General features: G+C 43.8%; 1 protein-coding gene across 1 annotated transcript in view; it reads left to right on the plus strand.

Moving 5' to 3' along the window:
- Nucleotides 1-21,407, plus strand: part of LOC139016364 (ankyrin repeat domain-containing protein 26-like) — a 63,518-nt gene that overhangs the window by 22,214 nt on the left and 19,897 nt on the right. Inside the window, exon 11 of the mRNA XM_070424350.1 lies at nucleotides 12,568-12,728. Within this exon, the coding sequence (XP_070280451.1) occupies nucleotides 12,568-12,728 (161 nt within the window). The remainder of the gene's footprint in view (nucleotides 1-12,567; nucleotides 12,729-21,407) is intronic.

Consider the following 21,407-nt stretch of genomic DNA (forward strand, 5'->3'; position numbering starts at 1 on the left):
TGGTGAACTTTAATCATTAAAAAAAGAATACTGTCACAATCAATCAATCAATCAAATGAAGATAATGTTACCCCTTTTAAAACAATCCAATAGACTTATTTAAAACATGTCTCCTGGTGAAAGGTTACAGTGTTAATTTGAGACTTGTCCTGTTTCTTGAGGTAGGCCTATATGGTTGTGAATTTCCCTCTTAGGGTTGCTTTCATATGTCCCATAGATTTTGGGTTGTCATATTCTCATTTCATTTGTCTCTAGGTATCTTTTAATTTCCTCCTTGATCTCATTGTTAACCCATTCACTTTTTAGTAACAGGTTGTTTACCCTCCATGTGTTTGTGTGTTTTCAGCGTTAATTTGGTAATTGATTTCTAGTTTGATACCATTGTGGATGGAGAAAATGATTTCAGAGAGAGAGGAAGGGAGAGGGACAGAGAGATATAAACATTGATGAGAGAGAAACATCAATCCTCTGACTCCTTTATGTTCCCTGCAGGGATTGGGCCCACAATCTGGGCATGTGCCCTGAAAAGGAATCAAACCAGTGACCTCTTGTTTCCTGGGTCAACACTATTTCCTATCTCCTCCCTATCTCCTCCTTCTGGTACTCCTATAATGTGGCTGTTCCTATACTTTTTGTTGTCACAGAAGTCTTTGAAACTAGCCTCATTTAAAAATATTTGTTTCCTGCACTAATGGGATATTACCTGCTCTCTTGTCTTCTAAATCAAAGATTCTATTTTCACCCAGCTGTCATGGCTCAGTGGTTGAGTGTCAAACTTTGAACCAGGAGGTCATGGTTCAATCCATGTCAGGATATATGCCAGGGTTTCAGGCTCTGAACATGTTTTAAACAAAAATGAGGAGAGTTTTTATAATGATACAGAAAATAAAAAAGTAAGGATCCCAGTAGTTATGTCTGAAGTGAAAGAAGACCAAGACTTTGCTATGCAGATGAAAAAAAATATGACCCCAAATACCATGGATTGGAAATTAGGCATGTGGGGCATGCAGTAGGCAGATGATCAGTTATTCTCTCTCATCATTGATGGTTGCTTTTTTAATATTTTTATTGATTTTAGAGCGGAAGGTAGAGGGAGTGAGAGACAGAAACATCAATGATGAGAGAAAATCATTGGTTGGATGCCTCCTGCACATCCCCTACTGAGGATAAACTGGAATCAAACCCAGGACCCTCAGTCAATGCTCTATCCACTGAGCCAAACTGGCTAGGGCTCATCATTGATGTTTTTATCTCTTCCTATCCCTTTATTTCTGAAATCAATCAAATGTATTTTTTTAAAAAAAGATTCTGTTCTCTGCTTCATCTAATCTGCTACTGATTCTTTCTAGTGTATTTTTCATTTCAGATATTATATACTTTATGAGTGGTTATTTTATATGGTTTCTTTGTCCTTTTATATACTTGCTATTTCTTTGTTGAAGTTCTCACTACATTCCTTGATCATCCTTGTAATCATGTTCTTGAACTCTGTATCTGGTGAACATTTTTCCTCCATTTTATTTAGTTTGTTGTTGTTTTTTCTGAGTAATTCTCTGTTTGTGTTTTTGTTTGTTTTTTTGTTTTGACTTGGGTTATGTTTCTTTTTATTACCATTTTAGCTGCCTCACTGTACTTGTTTCTGTGTATTGGGTATATCTGCTTTGCCTCGCACTCTTGGTATAATGGCCTTATGTATTAGGAGTCATGTGAGTCTCATTGGCATATTCTTTCTGATCACCTGAGCTAGGTGCTCCTGAAATGTCACTTGTGTGAGTTATTGTGTTAGGTGAGCCTGCCTTGGTAGAGTTTTCATTGCTGTTGGTCTGTTCATGGAAATTGGGCATTGTACCTACACCTCAGTTTAGTGATCTGAAAAGCAATCTTCCTTTGTGCCTTGTCTGTGGCAATGGTTCAATTAAAAAGCCATGATATGTCTGCTGTTACAAATACTTATAAAGAAACAAAGCCAAATCAAGACTTGTTCCACAAGCCATTATGTGCAAATAATTGCAGTGCTAATTATTGTAAAAGCATGGACTCTAAATTAAAAGATGAGAGTTCCTCTGCACTGCACAATGACAGAATAGCTGGAGTACCTATAATAATAAAAGCGTAATATGCTAATTACACTGGACAGCCAAACAACCTTCTGAATGTCATTCTGGACCTCCTTCCAGATGAAGCTGCAGCAGCGGAGGCCAAGGAAGAGGTGGTTAGGGGTGATGAGGCAGGCAGGTGAGCATTTAGGGGCGATAAGGCAGGCATGCAGAGTGGTTAGGGGCGATGAGGCAGACAGGCTAGCGATTAAGGGTGGACAGGCAGGAAGATGAGCAGTTTGGGGTGATCAGGCAGGCATGTAGAGTGGTTAGGGGTAATGAGACATGCAGGCAAGTGGTTAATGACAATCAGGCAGGCAGGCAGAGGGGTTAGGAGTGATCAGGCAGGCAGGAAAGTGGTTAGGGGCAATCAGGCAGGCAGGCGAGTGGTTAGGGGCAATCAGGCAGGCAGGCAGAGGTGTTAGGGGTGATGAGGCAGGGAGACAGCATGGTTAGGGGCAATGAGGCAGTCAGACATCTCCTGAGGGGTCCCGGATTGTGAGAGGTTGCAGGTTGGGCTGAGGGACCCCCCTCCCCATGCATGATTTTCTTGCACCAGGCCTCTAGTATTTAAATGAAGAACTACAGCAAGATATACAAAGGCTTAAGAATGACATAGACATGGTAAAAGTAGAGAGCCTGGCTTGGAAAAAAGAGAAATTTCAACTTCAAAAAGAGGTATATTTTCACTTGCCTTTGTTCTCTTTACCAATTCTCTGATCCATTCTCATTTTCCACTACTAAAAAAAGTTTGTGTATAAAATGGGTTTGTCTAAATATGTAATTCTGCCGGAACCGGTTTGGCTCAGTGGATAGAACATCAGCCTGCGGACTGAAAGGTCCCAGGTTCGATTCCGGTCAAGGGCATGTACCTGGGTTGCGGGCACATCCCCAGTAGGAGGTGTGCAGGAGGCAGCTGATCAATGTTTCTCTCCCATCGATGTTTCTAACTCTCTATCTCTCTCCCTTCCTCTCTGTAAAAAAATCAATAAAATATATTTAAAAAAATAAATAAATATGTAATTGTATATTTAAGTAGATTCTATCAACTAAATAATAGTTTAGGAAAACATTCTCAAGTTTGTTTTTTAATTATGTCTCTCTGTTAGTCGTTCTTATGAATTGGGAAACTAAGTTAGCTTTGTACATGTGACCTTCTGAACCAGTGAAAGTATAAAGGAGATTGCTGAAAAAAAAAAAATGTAATAAGCACTAGAGTTTTGTTTTGTTTTAAGTCCATTGGTTTAAGTATAAATTATACCCCATAGCCTGGCTGGTGTGACTCAGTGGTTGAGCATTGACCCATGAACCAAAAGTTTCCTGTCTGGATTCAGGGTCAGGGCACATGCCTGTGTTATAGCTGGATTTTCAGTAGGGGGTGTGTAGGAGGCAGCCAATCAATGTTTATCACTCATCAATGTTTCTATCCCTCTCCCTTCTGCTCTCTTTAAAATCAACTTAAAAAAAAACACCCATAAATTGCATCCCAGAAACAATAAAATGGAAGGAAGTTATGACTGAGAGAAGGGATATAAACAAATAGCCCCAGCTAAACTCATCTATTTTTGTGCTATAGTGTGTGCAATCTTCAATGGTTTACTGAAAACCTTGGAACCTAGAATTCCAATATGATCACTTCAAGATATTTTTATTTTATTTTACTTTTGGGTTATTGTTTCTGTTCAATATTATTTTTATTAGTTTCACATGGACAGCATAGTGGTTATTCATATACTTTGCATCACAGTCCCCCCAACTTTGAAGTACCCACCTGCACTGTACCTAACCATTGGAATATTATTGCGATATTTTACAAACAAACATATATACTTTCATGTATATTTGTTATCACCACTCTCAGATGTGTTTGTTGAGTCAAACCTTTATGTTGTTTAATAAAGTATGATACTGCCATAAAAAAACAAAATCTTACCATTGTGACAGCATGGATAGGCCTAGAAGGGATTATGCTAAGTGTAATAAATCAGACAGAGAAAGGTAAGTTCTGCGAGAGTCCACAGCCAGTGTGGCTTTCGAGGGTTCTAAGGCTTGGAAGAAGAGCTGACGCACAAATGATACACAAGATGAAATATTATTTTTAATACCGGGATAACCAGAGGACAACTTAACCATAGCAGTCAAGTTCTCCCTGTTGCTCCTTTCCCGGCTGCTTTTATTAGCTAGAATACACAATTGCCTTTAGGAATGCAAACAGACATACCAATGGTAATTGTTTATTAAACAGTAAGATTGTCAGGTTTGGGGGAATTTTGCTTTAGGCCATTGAGTCAGCAGCAGGTAACAAAATGTAGATATTCATCCTGTGAATGTCAAAAGGAGTCCTGGTCAGCCTTCTGCCAGACTCCTCACATTTATATCTGTTACTGTTGATCTTGGTCTCCAGCAAAGTTCCATCTGATTTCACTTACTAGTATATGTGGAATGTAGAAAGTAGAATAGATGATCTAATAAATTTAAAACAGACTCATAGGTAACAGAGATCTGACTGAAGGATGCCAGTGGGAAGGAGGTTGGTGGACTGGGTCAAAAGTAAAGAGATCAACAAGTACAAATTGGTAGTTACAGAATAGTCACAGGGATGCCAAGAGAATATAGTCAATCATGTTGTAATAAGCATGAATGGTGTCAGATGAGTATTGAAATATCAGGAGGATTACTTTGTAAAGCGTCTGATTGTCTAACTATTTGCTACACAACTAAAACTAATGCAAATAATGTTGAATGTGAATTGTAATGGAAAGATTAAAATATATAAAACCATAGAATACCAACCATAGAATACCTTCCAAAAATAAAAGCATAGCAATTATTATTTTTAAAAAATATTATTTATTTTTCTTTATTGATTAAGGTATTACATATATGTCCTTATTCCTCCATTCCCCACCCCCCCTCAAAGCTCATGCCCTCACCCCCCTGGTGTCTGTGTCCATTGGTTATGCTTGTATGCATGCATACAAGTCCTTTGATTGATCTCTCCCCTTTATTCCCACCCTCCCATACCTTCCCTCTGAGGTTTGAGCATCTGATCAATGCCTCTCTGTCTCTGGATCTGTTTTTGTTCATTAATTTATGTTGTTCATAATAATCCACAAATGAGTGAGATCATGTGATATTTATCTTTCTCTGTCTGACTTATTTTGCTTATCATAATGTTCTCCAGCTCCATTCATGCGATTACAAATGGTAGGAGTTCCTTCCTTTTTACAGCAGCATAGTATTTTATTGTGTAGATGTACCAGTTTTTTAATTCACTCATCTCCTGATGAGCACTTAGGCTGTTTCCAAAACTTAGCTATTGTAAACTGTGCTGCTATGAACATAGGGGTACACATATCCTTTCTAATTAGTGTTTCTAGTTTCTTTTTTTTAAAAAATATATTTTATTGATTTTTCAAAGAGAGGAAGGGAGAGGGATAGAGAGCCAGAAACATCGATGAGAGAGAAACATCGATCAGCTGCCTCCTGCACACCCCCCACCGGGGATGTACCCGAAACCAAGGTACATGCCCCTGACCGGAAGCAAACCAGGGCCCCTGAGTCCACAGGCCGATGCTCTATCCACTAAGCCAAACCCATTCTGGCGGTATTTCTAGTTTCTTGGGATATATTCCTAAAAATGGGGTCACTGGGTCAAATGGCAGTTCCATTTTGTTTGTTGAGAAAACTCCGTACTATTCTCCACAGTGGCTGCACCAGTCTGCATTCCCACCAGCAATGAAGGAGGGTTCCTTTTTCTCCGCATCCTCTCCAGCATTTGCCATTTGTTGATTTCTTGATGATAGCCATTCTGACAGGTGTGAGATGGTCATTTTGATTTGCATCTCTCCGATGATTTGAGCATGTTTCCATGTCTCTTGGCTTTCTGTATGTCCTCTTTCAAAAAAATATCTATTTAGGTCTGTTTCCCATTTTTTGATTGGATTGTTTATCTTCCCTTTGTTAAGTTCTATGAGTTCCCTGTAAATGTTGGAGATTAAACCATAACGTTGGCAAATATGTTCTCCCATGCAGTGGGCTTTCCTGTTGTTTTGTTGATGGTTTCTTTTGCTGTGCAGAAACTTTTTATTTTGATGTAGTCCCTTTTCTTTATTTTTTCTTTAGTTTCCATTGCCCGATATCTTCAGCTGTATAGGTGAAGATATTGCTTCAGTATATGTCTGATATTTTGCTGCCTGTGGATTCCTCTTAAGATTTTTATGATTTCCTACTTTATGTTTACATAAGTCCTTTATCCATTTTGAGATTATTTTTGTGTGTAGTGTAAGTTGTTGGTCTAGTTTCATTTTTTTGCATGTATCTTTCCAATTTTTCTAACACCATGTATTGAATAGACTGCCTTTATCCCATTGCATGCTCTTGCCTCCTTTGTCAAATATTCATTGAGCATAGTGGTTTGGGTCAATTTCTGGGTTCTCTATTCTCTTCCATTGGTCTATATGTCTGTTCTTCTGCCAGTACCAGGAAGTGTTGAGAACAGTGGATTTGTAATACAGCTTGATATCTGGTATTGAGATCCTCTTACTTTGTTCTTTTTTCTAAAGATTGCTGCAGCTATTTGAGGTCTTTTTTTATTCCAGATGAAATTTCAGAGAGTTTGTTCTAGTTCTGTGAAATATGCTGTTGGTATTTTAAGGGGGGAGGTGCATTGAATCTATAGATTTCTTTGAGTAGTATGGACATTTTAATGTTGATTCTACCAATCCAAGAACATGGTATGTTCTTCCATCTGTTTATGTCTTCCTCTATCACTTTTTTCAGTATCCTGTAGTTTTCTGAGTACGGGTCTTTTACCTCCTTAGTAAAGTTTATTCCTAGGTATCTTAATTTTTTTGGTGCAATGGTAAATGAGATTCTTTTTTTAATCTCTTTTTCTGAAAATTCACTCTTGGTGTATAAAAATGCCATAGATTTCTTGGCATTAATTTTGTATCTTGCTATATTGCTGAAATCGTTTATTAAGTATAACAGTTATTTGATGGAGTTTTTAGGGTTTTTTCTATGTAAAATATTATGACATCTGGGAATAATGACAATTTTAGTTCTTTTTTTCCAATTTGGGTGCCTTTTATTTCTTCTTGTCTGATCGCTATGGCTAGTACTTCCAGTACTATGTCAAACAAGAGTGGTGAAAGTGGGCGTCCCTGTCTTGTTCCTGTTCTTAGGGGAAATGTATTTAGTTTTTGCCCATTGAATATGATCTTGGCTGTAGGTTTGTCATATAAGGCTTTTATTATGATGTGTTATGATCCCTCTATTCCCACTTTGAGCAGTTATCATTTTGACATGTATGTTATTATCATACTAGAAACCCAGTACATGAATTCGTGCACCAATGGGGTCTCTTGACCTGGCCTGCAGGATCAGGCTGAAGCCAGATCTCTGAGATCTCTTGAGGGGTCCCGGACTTTGAGAGGGCACAGGCCAGGCCGAAGGACCCCACCAGTGCATGATGAGGGCCGGGGAGGGATCTGAGAGGTTGGCTGGCATGGGAGGGGCCGCAGGTGGTTGGCCATCCAGGGGGAGGGACCACGGGAGATTGGCTGGCCAGTGGGGGGGGACCACAGGAGGTTGGCCAGCCATGGGAGGTTGGCTGTGGGAGGATACTGACCAGCAAGAGGAAGTTCCTGCATTGAGTGTCTGCCTCCTGTTGGTCAGTGCACATCATAGTGACCAGTTGACTGGTCGTTCAGTCATTCAGTCATTTGTTCACTTAGGCTTTCATATATATAGATAAGTCACAGAAATTATTTGCAATCCTCCTATATAATAAAAGGGTAAAATGCAAATTGACCCTAACAGCAGAACAACCAGAATGACCTCTGGACCAGTCACTATGAGGCACACTGACCACCTCTTGGTCTCTTTCCCTGGCCAGCAGGCTCCAATTGCCTGATGGCCACCCACGGCAGGGGAGGGGCTGACGAGCGGGCGGGAATAGCCAACCTCTCAGTCCCTTCCCCCAGCCATCAGGCACTAATCACGTGATGGTGAATGGGGAATTGGCAGTGGGTTGCGGTGGGGGGTGGGGCCAGCTGCAGGAAGCTGGGGAAGATGCCCTGATCACAGGCCAGACCTTGGGACTGTACCTGCTCATGAATTTCATGCGCTGGGCCTCTAGTATCTAATAAAAGAGTAATATGCAAATTAACCATCATTCTGTCACTCTGTCACAAAGATGGCAGCAGGCAGCCACAGAGCTGGAGTGAGCAGGAGGCTTGGGTTGCTCCCGGCAATGGAGGAAGCCAAGCTTCCAGCCTGCCCTGGCTGGGCCTGGGCTCCACTCAAGGCTACAAAGTTTCAATTATAGAAGATAAATAAATCCCAGATACCTGCTGAAAAAATAAAGAAAAAAGGAGAGGCTGAGAGCTTGGGTTGCCGGGGGCATGGCCAGCCTGAAAACAGTCCTCAGCCCCTCACCCAGGCTGGCCAGGAACCCCAGTGGGGACCCCGACATTGAAGGGGGTGTGGCTAGCCTGAAAATAGCCCTCATCCCCTCACCCAGGCTGGCCAGGCACCCCAAGGGGACCTCCTCCCTGATCTGGGACACCTTTCAGGGCAAATCAGCCGGCCCCCACCTATGCACCAGGCCTCTATCCTATATAGTAAAAGGGAAATATGCAAACTGACCCTAACAGCAGAATGACTGGGAATCACTGGTCACTATTGTACACACTGATCACCAGGGGGAAGACGCTCAATGCAGGAGCTGCCCTCTGGTGGTCAGTGCGCTCCCACAGGGAGAGCTCTGTTCAGCCACAAGCCAGACTGATGGCTGCCAGCACTGCGGTGGTGGCGGGAGCCTATCCCGCCTCCTCAGCAGCGCTAAGGTTGTCTGACTGCAGCTTAGGTCTGCTCCGTGCTTTCAAGTGGACATCCCTCGAGGGCTCCCAAACTGCCAGATGGATGTCTGACTGCCACTTAGGCCTGTTCCCCCGGGGAGCAGGCCTAAGCCAGCAGGTGGACATCCCAAAGGGGTCTGAGATTGTGAGAGGGCACAGGCTGGGCTGAGGGACACCCCCACCCTCGAGTGCACAAATTTTTGTGTACCAGGCCTCTAGTAAACTCAATATTTGTCTCTAAAGAAGAAAACTGAGTTTTGAGTTGGAAAGAGATTGAGATATTATGCTCCTTATAAGAAAAAGTGGATGCCACCTCTCATTACACTAGGCATTAAATTACTTTTCAAAAGTTATACCTAATTTATGTGATTAATTTGATGAGATTTTATGTTTATTTATCTGATTCAGCATTATAGAATTATATCCTTTCTTTTGGTGCCATAAAATGCTAGGTAATGCACCTTTAAGAACTTTGGACAGATCATTAAACCTTGGTTTCATTTCAGTTATCTGTAAATATGGGGCTAACATAAGTATATGTCTACTTGTATATCCTCTAGCTATAAGATTTTATAGTGATTGTTTGTGAAATTATGAAAGCATTACTTATTTTCCAGAATTATACATTAACTAACAATTCATTGATTTTCCTCTCCTCCAGTGTTATGGTAAATTTTGGTTCATATATATTTTGAATACCACCACTTTTTGATACCCTCAAAGATCTTAGAAAAATTAGTTTTAAAAGGCGATGGGGGAAGGAATAGGATCCTGCAAAAAAGAGGATATCTTCCTATTTGTTACTGATGCACAATGTCATATCCTCTAAATCTAGTGGGTAATGTAAGACCCAAGTGAGAAAGACAAAAGGGGCAAATTTTGCATATTTTGTCTTTTTATTTCCTTGTCTCTGTCAGATAAACATATAGGTCACATATATTATTTGCAATAAACTTAATATTTGTCTCTAAAAAAAACTGAGAAGAGAAACTGAGTTGGTTTTTTAATTTAAATTCTTAATTGTTTAAAGTATTACATATGTCTCCTTTTTCCCCCATTGACTTCTACTGGGCTGCGCCCAAGCCTCCCAGCACATACCCTCACCCCCCTACTGTCTGTAGCCATGGATTATGCTTATATGCATACATATATATCCTTTGGTTGCTCTCTTACCTTCCCCCCCACACCTCCCCTGCCCTCCCTCTGAGGTTGTATTGTCTGTTCAATGCTTCTCTGTCCATGGATCTATTTTTGTTCATAAGCTGATGTTGTTCATTATATTCCAGAAAGGAGTGAGATCATGTCATATTTATCTTTCTCTGACTGGCTTATTTCACTTAGTATAATGCTCTCCAGGTCCATCTATGCTATTGCAAATGGTAAAAGTTTCTTCTTTTTTATAGCATCACTAGAGGCCTGGTGCATGAATTCATGCAGAATGGGGTCCCTCGGCCTGGCCGGCTGACTGGAACTGTCTTGCCCAGTCCCAATCAGGGCAATTGGGGCCATCTGTGTATGTGTGTGGCAGGGGGTTGTATTGTGGAGGTTGGTCAGCCAGAGATAGGGGCCGATCGTGGCCATTGGTGGTGGGGTAGGGACACGGGTGATTGGCCGGCTGGGGTGGAGAAGAGGGACATGGGACGTTGGCTGGCCAGCCCCGTTGGGGGCCGGCCCATGGGGGGGCGGGGAGGGAGGGACCACAAGAGGTTGGCTCTGGGAGTGTACTGACCACCAGGGGGCAGCTCTTGCATTGAGTGTCTGCCCCCTGGTGGTCAATGCGCATCATAGCAACTAGTGGTTTGGTCACTTAGGCTTTATAGAAATATAAATAGAACTAGAGGTCTGATGCACAGAATTCATGCAAGGGGCTCAGGCCTCACAGCCCCACCTTTGTCCAGAAGGTTGTCCAGACTGTCATTCTGCTGTTGGTCTAATTAGCATATTAGCTCTTTATTACATAGGAATCCATTGTGTAGATATGCCACAGTTTTTTAATCCACTCACCTGCTGCTGGGCACTTAGGCTGTTTTCCAATCTTAGCTATTGTAAATTGTGCTGTTATGATCATAGGGGTGCATATATCCTTTCTTTTTTTTTACTTGAGGATATTTTTCCATTGATTTTTAGGGAGAGTGGAAGAGAGAGGGAAAGAAAGAAAAAACATTAATGTGAGAGAAACACATTGATTGGTTGCCTCCTGCACAAGCCCAGACCAGGGCCAAGGCCGGGGAGGAGAATGTAATTGATGTATGTGCCCTTAATTGGAATTGAAGCCAGGACCGTTTGTTCCAAAGGCTGATGCTCTATCCACTGAGCCAAACTGGTTAGGGCCATACATCCTTTCTGATTGGTGTTTCTTATTTCTTGGGATATATTCCTAGAAGTGGGATTACTGAGTCAAATGGGAGTTCCATTTTTAACTCTTTGAGGAAACTCCATACTGTTTTCCACAGTGGCTGCACCAATCTACATTCCCACCAGCAGTGCAAGATGATTTCTTTTTCTCCGCATCTTCACCAGCAATTGTCATTGTTGATTTGTTGATGGTAGCCGTTCTGACAGGTGTGAGATGGTACTGCGTTGTTGCTTTGATTTACATATCCCAGATAATTAGTGACTTTAAGCATGTTTTCATGTCTCTTGGCCTCTGTATGTCCACTTTTGAAAAGTACCTATTTAGGTCCTTTGCCCAGTTTTTGATTGGTTCGTTTATTTTCCTTTTGTTAAGTTGTATGAGTTCCTTATAAATTTTGGAGATTAAACCCTTATCGTATATAACTTGGTAAATATGTTCTCCCATGCAGTGGGCTCTCGTGTAGTTTTGTTGATGGTTTCTTTTGCTGTGCATAAGCTTTTTATTTTGATGTAGTCCCATTTCTTTATTTTCTCCTTAGTTTCCATTGTTCTAAGAGTTGTGTCAGTAAAGATATTGCTATGCCATATGCCTGATATTTTGCTGCCAGTGGGTTCCTCTAAGATTTTTAAGGTTTCCCATTGTGTGTTTAACTCCTTTTTTCATTTTGAGTTTGTTTTTGTGTATGCTATAATGTGGAGGTCTAGCATGTATCTGTCCAATTTTCCCAACACCATTTATTGAAGAGACTGCCTTGACTCCATTGTATGCTTTTGCCTCCTTTGTCAAATATTCATTGAGCATAATGGCTTGGATTGATTTATGGATCCTCTGTTCCATTCCACTGGTCTATATGTTTGATCTTGTGCCAGCACGTGGCAGTTTTGAGAACAGTGGCTTTGTAATATAGCTTGATAGTTGGTATTGTGATCCCTCCAACTTTGTGCTTCTTTCTCAAGATTGCTGTGGCTATTTGGGGTGAGAAAACTGAGTTTTAAGGTACGTTTTAGATGATATGTGAATAGCAGCACAAAATTAAGAAAGCTCTTTGAGAAAACTTGAAAAATTCTGCTTCTTTATTAAAAAAGAAATGAAGCAGAATTTATAACAATTTTAATGATAAAATTAAACATACAAAATACTTTTATTGATTCAAGTCATAGCAACTAAACTAAGATTCAAATGATCAAATTAATGAAGTATTTTTAGTTAATAAAGTAATAACAATATCCTTAATATCCAACTTTCATCAAAGGTTGAAGAAAAAAAGGAGCAGAAAGTCAGTAAAAGGGAAACATCCAGAAACATGTATGATGGTGCTGATGACAGTGACAGTGGTGGATTGAGTCAGCAGAGCAACAGTGAACAAACTGATAAGCACCAGGTTTCTATTACGGAGAATGAAGAGTCTGACAGGTAAGCCTACAGCAGTACTTAACAGTAGGTAATCTTTCTTTTCCTATAAACAAATTCCAACTTGAGCTAATATTCCTGATTACCAAATTTTTTATTTTTACTAGACAGAGAGAACCTTGCTTGTAATCAGAAAGATGCAAATCAACGAACAATGAGATACCATTTCTTGAACTAATAATGATAATTATTTTATTAAAGAAAATAAAAACCAGAATTGGCACGTGGGAGGAAAAGGCATTCTCATGCACTCTCTGTAGATGAAATTGGCACTTTTTTTTAAGGGAAATTGAACAAGTTTTGAAATTTCAAGTATTTCATTCCTTTATCCCAATAGCTTCACTTCCAGAACTAGATCCTACAGGAAAACATGACTTGTATAAACACACACCTACACATTCAAAGGACATTAATTATATATTATTATGTATATAAAACATACAGTAGGACACTGTAATATATATATATATATATATATATAGATATATATATAGATATATAGATAGATATAATATGACATAGATGTTCAAGATATATAATATACACATATGCATTAAGGATATTTATATAAATGCTACAAACATATGTATGTATGCTAAGGATATTTCTTACAACATTGCATACCAAAAAGTTGCATATATTGTAAATACCTATCTATAAGGAAATGCATTATTATACCTACAAAATAATGTAGTATGCAGCCAATGGAAAAAAATGAAGGTAGCTCTGGTCTACAGTATAATGATTGTTTCACAATGGAAATGTATTTAAAGCATTGGGTTTATATCATGTCTTCAACAAATTTTGTGAGAATACTTTTAATATCTGCTCAAGTATAAAAGGAAGTCATATGCAACACTGTCACTCTACTTTGTTTCTATCTAAATTGCTAGATACTAGTTTTTTGTGTTTTGTTCCTAATACCGGCGTGCTCAAATATTGGACACTCAAATTAGTAGGAAAGCCCAGGGATTTTCACAAGGCAGTTTGTTCCATGTCTTATCTACAAAGTAGAGGCCTGGTGCATGAAAATAATGCACTCGGGTTAGGGGATCCGTCAGCTTGGCCTGCAGCTATGGGGAGCAGGCCTAAGCCATCAGTTGGACATCCTTAGCCCTGCAGCGGAGTCAGGAGAGGTTTCTGCCACCGCCGCTGTGCTCACCAGCCGTGTGCCATGCTTCTGGCTGAGTGGCACTCCCCTGTGGGAGCGCACTAACCACCAGGGGGAGGCTCATGCATTGAGCATCTGCCCCCTGGTGGTCAGTGCATGTCATAATGACTAGTCCTTTGGCCGTTTGGCAATTTGCATATTAGTCTTTTAATATATAGGATTTCGATATATTGAGTAAAATCTATTAAAACACATCATGAGGCTAATCTGCTAGACGAGGGGTAGACAGACCTTTTCTATAAAGGGCCAGATAGTCTGTAATACAGTCTCTATGAACCATTAGGTCTCTGAAATCTGTCATAGACACTAGGTAAAGGAGTGGGATTGGCTGTGTTCCAATAAAACTTTATTTACAAACACAGGCTCTGGGCTGGATTTGGCCTGCAGGCATTCCTTTGTTGACCTTTGCATTATAAACCAAGGTGTTCCTAATGTAGTGAATATTCTTTTTGAAGGTATGCATGCATACTTTTATCTTTCTTTTTTAAGAAGAATGCATTTCAGTATGCACCACACACAATTTGTCAACAGGGACATCATATTACACAATTGACAAAAATTCAGTTTGTAAAGTAAAATTATTACCTGCATGTTCCCCCTTTATTTATGTTACACAATTTAAAGATTACTAACTACAGTGTACTTTGTACATTTGAGTAGTGTAACATATTCTAGGATTGGATGATTTTCATCTAGCAAGAAATCCTCCTGTCGTCTTAGTAAACACGAGAAACATGATAATCAGGTTATATAATATTATATATCTAGCAACATTTCATGGGATCTTTTAGTTGTATAATTTTGTGAATTTCTTTTTTTAATTCTTAGCCTGAAATGTTTTAAACCAGTTAGTGCCACAGGTATGTAATGAAAAAATTTTTAAGTATTACAAAAATGCTTCATGGTCACTATGAAAGGATTGAAAGTGACAGCTAAACATGAAGATGATGAGATCATCCAAGATTGTGCCATTTAACTACAAAGTCCTGGAAAAAGAAAAGGTCTATACTCACTGATTCTAATTTCCCTCCCATGCTCTCTTGAACCCACTCACATAATTTTTAGTCCCACTTCTTCTGAAAAATTGTTTTTCTCAAGGTTAGTACTTATTCTCCTCTAATAAATCTGGGGTTAATGTTTTAGACCTGGCCTTACCTAACCTATCAGCAATATTTGAACCAAAGAAAAACTTTTTTCATTCATCTTTCAGGACTTTGAGTTTTCAGGGGGTTCAAACAGACTAACTCAGTTTCCCCCTTGCTCTTCCTAGTCTGTCCTTCTTAGTCTGTTTGGTTTCTCCTCATCTCCCACCTTTTACACATTCAAGTATCCCAGCATTCAGTCTTTGATCATATTTCTCATGACTTTTATTATATAATATATACTAACTAGAGGCCCAGTGCATGATTTCGTTCATGGGTGGGGCCCCTCTGGGTGGTCTGCAGGATTGGGCCAAAAACCGCAATCTAATGCTGCCTGCAGCTCCTACCTGTTGCTCCCACTCATCCCGGCCCCACTGTGCCTGCTGCGGGCTCACCTCCAGTCAGTCCCATGAGTCCTGCATCTGGCACCCTCCTGAGGGGTGTGGCCTGTGGGATAGAGCTGAAACTGGCTCTCCTTTCACCCCCTGAGGGTTCCCGAATTTCAAGACAGCACTGGCCAGGCTAAGGGACCCCACCAGTGAATGATTGGGCCTGGGAGGGACTGTGGGAGGGCTCCAGGGCATGTCCGGACGTGTCTTGCCCAGTCCCATCAGGGCCAGCTGGCTGAGAAGAGACCGCGGGAGGGCTCCAGGGTGTGTCTGCAGCAGTTGACAGTTGACAGGTCTCTGGATGACTGAACACTTAGCATATTAGGCTTTTATTATATAGGATTAGATGCTAGCCTAAAAGTCTACAAAAGTTACCAAATAATTTAATTTTCAAAGAAAATCATAACTAATTGGATTATCACCATTTTCTACTATCCTATCTAATAAAAGAGAAACATGGTAATTAGCTGTACCTCCGCTACCCTTCCCAATGGCTAATCAGGGTGATATGCAAATTAACTGCCAGCCAAGATGGCGGCCAGCAGCCAGGCAGCTTGAAGCGAAAATGAGGCTTGCTTGCTCCACTGATGGAGGAAGCCAATGTTCCCCGCCTGCTGCTGCTGGCCTCTGAGCTTGCAGTTTGAAACATTGTTACAAATATAGAAGTTAACAAAACCCCAGAAACCTGCTTTCAGCAGGCAGGGATCTCAGAGCTGGAGTTGAAACAGTGTTTCGATTATAGAACCCAAACAAACCAGATACCTGCTTTCAGCAGCTGAGGTCTCAGAGCTGGAGCCAAGCCTCAGAGCTAAAGCTGGGCCAGAATAAAAAAAAAAAAAAAAGAAAAAAAGGACAGGTTGGGAGCTTCAGTCACCCGCCAGCCTGAAAACAGCCCTCAGCCCCTCACCCAGACTGGCCAGGCACCCCAGTGGGGATCCCCACCCTGAAGGGTGTGTGACCAGCTGTAAACTGCCATCATTCCCTCACCCAGGCTGGCCAGGCACCCCATTGGGGACTCCCACCCTGATCCAGGACACCCTTCAGGGCAAACCAGCCGGCCTCCACCCGTGCACCAGGCCTCTACGCTATATAGTAAAAGGGTAATATGCCTCCCAGCACCAGGATCAGCGGAGCCCAGAGGACTCCCGGAACTGGGATCAGCATGACAGGGGGCAGCACCCAAACCCCCTGATCGCCCTGTGGCTCTGTGTGTGACAGAGGGAGGGGCCACAACCTCCCTATCCGCCCTGCTCTGTTCTTGACAGGGGAAGGCTCCCCAACCCCCTGATCAGCCCTGCTCTGTGGGTGATAGAGGGTGGCACCCCCCCTCCCACGGGCCCTGCTCTGTGTGTGACAGGGTAGAGCCATAACCTCTCCATCGGCCCTGCCCTGAGTGTGACAGGGTGCAGCGCCCCAACCCGCTGATCTGCCCTGCTCTGTGTGTGACAGGGGGCAGTGCCCCAACTCCCCTATCGGCCCTACTCTGTGAGTGACAAGAGGAGCTCCTCAACCCCCTGATGGGCCCTGCTCTGTGCATGACAGGGGGGAGATCCCCAACCCCCTGATGGGCCCTGCTCTGTGCATGACAGAGGGCAGCTCCCCAACCCTCTAATGGGCCCTGCTCTGTGTGTGACAGGGGGGAGTTCCCCAACCCCCCAATGGGCCCTGCTCTGTGCATGACAAGGTACAGAGCCCCAACCCCCTGATTGGCCCTTCTCTGTGCGTGACAGGGGGTGGCGCTGCAACCTCCCCATCGACCCTGCCTTGAGTGTGACAGGGGGCGGTGCCCCAACCCCCCAATTGGCCCTACCCTGAGCATGACTGAAGGTGGCATCGCAACCTCCTGATATGCCCTGCTCTGTGCATGACAGAGGGCGGCGCCCCAACTCCCCAATCAGCCCTGCTCTGAGCCCGACCAGGGGCTGCACCTAGGAATTGGGCCTGCCCTCTGCCACCCGGGAGCAGGCCTAAGCCAGCAGGTCATTATCTCCCGAGAGTTCCCAGACTGTGAGAGGGCACAGGCCGGACTGAGGGACCCCCCTTCCCTCCGGAGTGCACAAATGTTTGTGCACCGGGCCTCTAGTCCTATATAATAGAAGCCTAATATGCTAAGTGTCTGGTCAACTGGTCGTCTATTCAATCAATCAAAGCATAATATGCTAATGACATGCTAAGGCCATTCAACTGCTCACTATGACATGCACTGACCACCAAGTTGCAGATGCTCCAACCTGTAGGTTAGCTTGCTGTTCGGGTCCAGCTGATTGGGACTGAGTGACATGGGCCAGACATGCCCTGGAGCTTTCCCACAATTTCTCTCTGGCTGGCCCACCTCTCATGTCTCTCTCACATTTCCATTCTTGCACCTGTGGGGTCCCTCGGCCTGGCCTGCACCCTCTTGCAATCAGGGACCCCTTAAGGGATGTTGGAGAGCCAGTTTTAGCCCTCTCATGCAAGCCAGGCTGAGGGACCCCGCTGGTGCATGAATTCATGTACCAGGACTCTAGTATATATATATAAAATGGTATGTGAGTATTTTATTTTTTCCAATTTCTAATTTTTTCTAGTTTTTTGAGATATAATTGACAGATATCATTGTATATCTTGAAAGTATACAATTCTGTTCATTTTATACACTTTTAGGTTGTTATACTAGAGGACCAGTGCATGAAATTCATACATGGTGGAGGGTGGGGGGGGGGTCCATCAGCCCAGCCTGCACTCTCTCCAATCCGGGACCCCTTGGAACATGTCCAACTGACTCTCACAATCTGGGACCATTGGCTCCTAACCACTCACCTGCCTGCCTGCCTGATCACTCTTAACCCCTATGCCTGCTAGCCTGATTGCCCTACCTGCACGCTTGATCACCCCTAACTGCTCTCCTGCTGGCCTGTTCACCCCTAACCGCCTCTGCTTTGCCCCATACCTAGGACCCAGGATTCCCTCATCTGGCCAGTTGTAGGCACTTGGGACCCAGAATTCCCTTCCTCTGACTGGCCACAGGCAACCAGGAACTGGGCTGGTTTCACCCAGGCTGGCTGCAGCCACAGGGGACCATGGGCGGGTGGCTTTGCCTGGTAGGTAGCCATGGCCGCCTGGGACTCTGGGGTTGACAGCTTGTCCCTCTCCCAGGTGGCAGGCACAGGTGCAGCTGCTGGCACCAAGGACTGTGGGGCTGGTGGTTTGTCCCTCTCCCAGGCCACAGCAACAGCCACTGGCACCTGGGACCATGGGGCGGGCAGCTTGTCCATCTCCCAGGCCCCAGCCTGACTGGTCTCCATTTCTCTCTTGTGAGCTCATTTGTGTCTGGCTGGTCCCCATTCCTCTCTCAGGAGCTCATTTGTGCCTGGCTGGTCCCCATTACTCTCTCCCAAGTGTTCAGTGTCTGAACAGCTCCGGTGCAACAGCAGGAGGGCATGAGGGCGTGATGACCATTTGCATATTAGCTCTTTATTAAATAGGATTAGAGGCCCAGTGCATGAAAATCATGCATGGGAAGGGGGTCCCTTCAGCCTAGCTTGCACCCTCCTCAATTTGGGATTCCTGGGATCAGGCCTAAACTGGCAGTCAGACATCCCCCTCACAATCTGGGACTGCTGGCTCCTAACTGCTTACCTGCCTGCCTGCCTGATCACACCTAACTGCCCCGCCTGCCAGCCTGAACACCCTAATCACCACTGCCTGCCAGCCTGATCGCCCCTAACTGCCCTCCCTGTTGACCTGGTCTCTCCCAACTCCCCCTCCCACAAGCCTGGATGCACTTTACTGCTTCCCCTGCTGGCTTGGTTGCCCCTAACTGGCCCCCCTCAGGCCTGATCGCCCCTTACTGCCTTTTCTGCAGGCCTGGTCACCCTGAACTGCCTTCCTTTGCTGGCCAGGTGGCCCCTAATGCCACCTCTTGCTGGCCTGGTTGCTGCTCACTGCCCCCTCTGCGGGCCTGGTCGCCCCACACAGCTTGCTGTTCAGTTGTTTGGTCATCCCTCACTAACACCCCTGTCAACCTGGTTGCCCCACGCAGCCTGCTCTTCGGACATTTGGTCATCCCTCACTAATCCCCCTGCCAGCCTGGTCGCCCCATGCAGCCTCCTGTTCGGTTGTCCATCGAGTTGTTTGGTCGTGATGTCTGGCTTTTTATATATTATTAGAAGCCTGGTGCACAAAAATTTGTGCACTCAGGGGGCGGGGGGAGGGGGGTCCCCAGCCCAGCCTGTGCCATCTCGCAGTCTGGGACCCCTCGGGAGATACAATCTGCTGGCATAAGCCTGCTCCCGGGTGGCAGAGGTTAGGCCCAATCCCTAAGTGCAACCCCTGGTCAGGCTCAGAGCAGGGCCGATTGGGGAGTTGGGGCGCTGCCCCATCATGCACAGAGCAGGGCGGATTGGGAGGTTGCCGTGCCACCCTCAGTCACGCTCAGGGTAGGGCCGATTGGGGGGTTGGGGCACCGCACCCTGTCACACACAGAGCAGGGCCGATCAGGGGGTTGATGCACCACACCCTGTCAAACACAGAGCCGCAGGGCAATCAGGAGATTGGGGAGCTCCCCCCTATCAGGCACAGAGCAGAGCTGATCAGGGGGTTGGGGTGCCTTCCCCTGTCATGAACAGAGCAGGGCAGAGAGGGAGGTTGTGGCGCCTTCCCCCGCCACACACAGAGCCGCAGTGCGATCAGGGAGTTTTGGCGCTGCCCCCTGTCACGCTGATCCCAGTGCCGGGAGGCCTTGCTGGTCCGCTGATCCCAGTGCCAGGAGGCATATTACCCTTTTACTATATAGGATAGTGGCCTGGTGCACTTGTGGGGGCTGGCTGGTTTGCCCTGAAGGTTGTCCTAGATCAGGGTGGGGGTCCCCACTGGGGTTCCTGGCCAGGCTGGCTGAGGGGCTGAGGGCCATTTTCACGCTGGCAGGTGACTGAAGCTTCCAAACGCTCCTTTTTTTCTTTTCTTTTTTTCATTCTGGGCCAGCTTTAGCTCTGAGGCCTCTGCTACTTTGTTTACCTTCTGTATTTGATACAATCTTGCGGTCCGGCTGGCTGAAGCCTGGCTGACTGAAAACTGGTTTCTAGGGTTTTGTTTAGCTTCTATATTTGCAACATAGTTGCTTAGAGTTGCAGCTGAGAGGCCGGCAAGTCAGGCGGGGAACGTTGGAGTCTGCCATCACTGGAGCAAGCAAGCCTCCCTGTTCGCTTCAGTGCATGGCTGCTGGCCGCCATCTTGGCTGACAGTTAATTTGCATAAGGATATGCTGATTAGCCAAAGGGAAGGGTAGCAGTCGTACGCTAATTACCATGTTTCTCTTTTATTAGTGTAGATGATGATTACCACAGGATTCTTTGTCCACATTTCCATTACATTGCACAGTTACCAATTCTTTATTTGTGGTGAAAATCTTTAGATCTACTCCTTTAGCAACTTTCAAGTATATATTACAGTATTAACTATAATCACTATGCTGTACATCAGACAGGGTTTAATCATATATGAAGATATATGACATTTATTCCAATAATGCTGACAATATGAGAGAGCAGCAGGTCATCCAAGAAAATTTGCTTTGCAACCCCCACACCAAAAGCCAACTTATATGTGGTAGTAAGACAAAGATTACATGGGTAAGGAGGCAAAAAAAAAATAAGAGTGGGTATGATTCAAAAGCAATAAAAATGGATATTACAGGAATGGGAAGAAGGCAAAAGAAATAAAATTGGATATAATGGTTACAGATTACACCAATGCAGGCTGGGACTCCATTGTTTCACCAACAAGGTTATTAATCTTTCCATGATAATAAGCAGTTAAGGAAGATGGACCACATTTCCAGGGTAGCTCTCAAGTCTAAGGGAGCTGGGGGAAATTCCCAGACAGATGAGAATATGTTGTCTTTAACCAGAACAAAACAATCACTGTTAATAAAGCATGATTGATATTTCTTATAATTATTTTCCACTATTCAATTTCTGCCCTTAGGAGTAGGATTTCCTTC

This window comes from Myotis yumanensis, unplaced genomic scaffold, assembly GCF_028538775.1.
Source record: "Myotis yumanensis isolate MYYU_CA2020_CCGP unplaced genomic scaffold, mMyoYum1.0.hap1 SCAF_1, whole genome shotgun sequence".
Lineage (NCBI taxonomy): Eukaryota > Metazoa > Chordata > Mammalia > Chiroptera > Vespertilionidae > Myotis > Myotis yumanensis.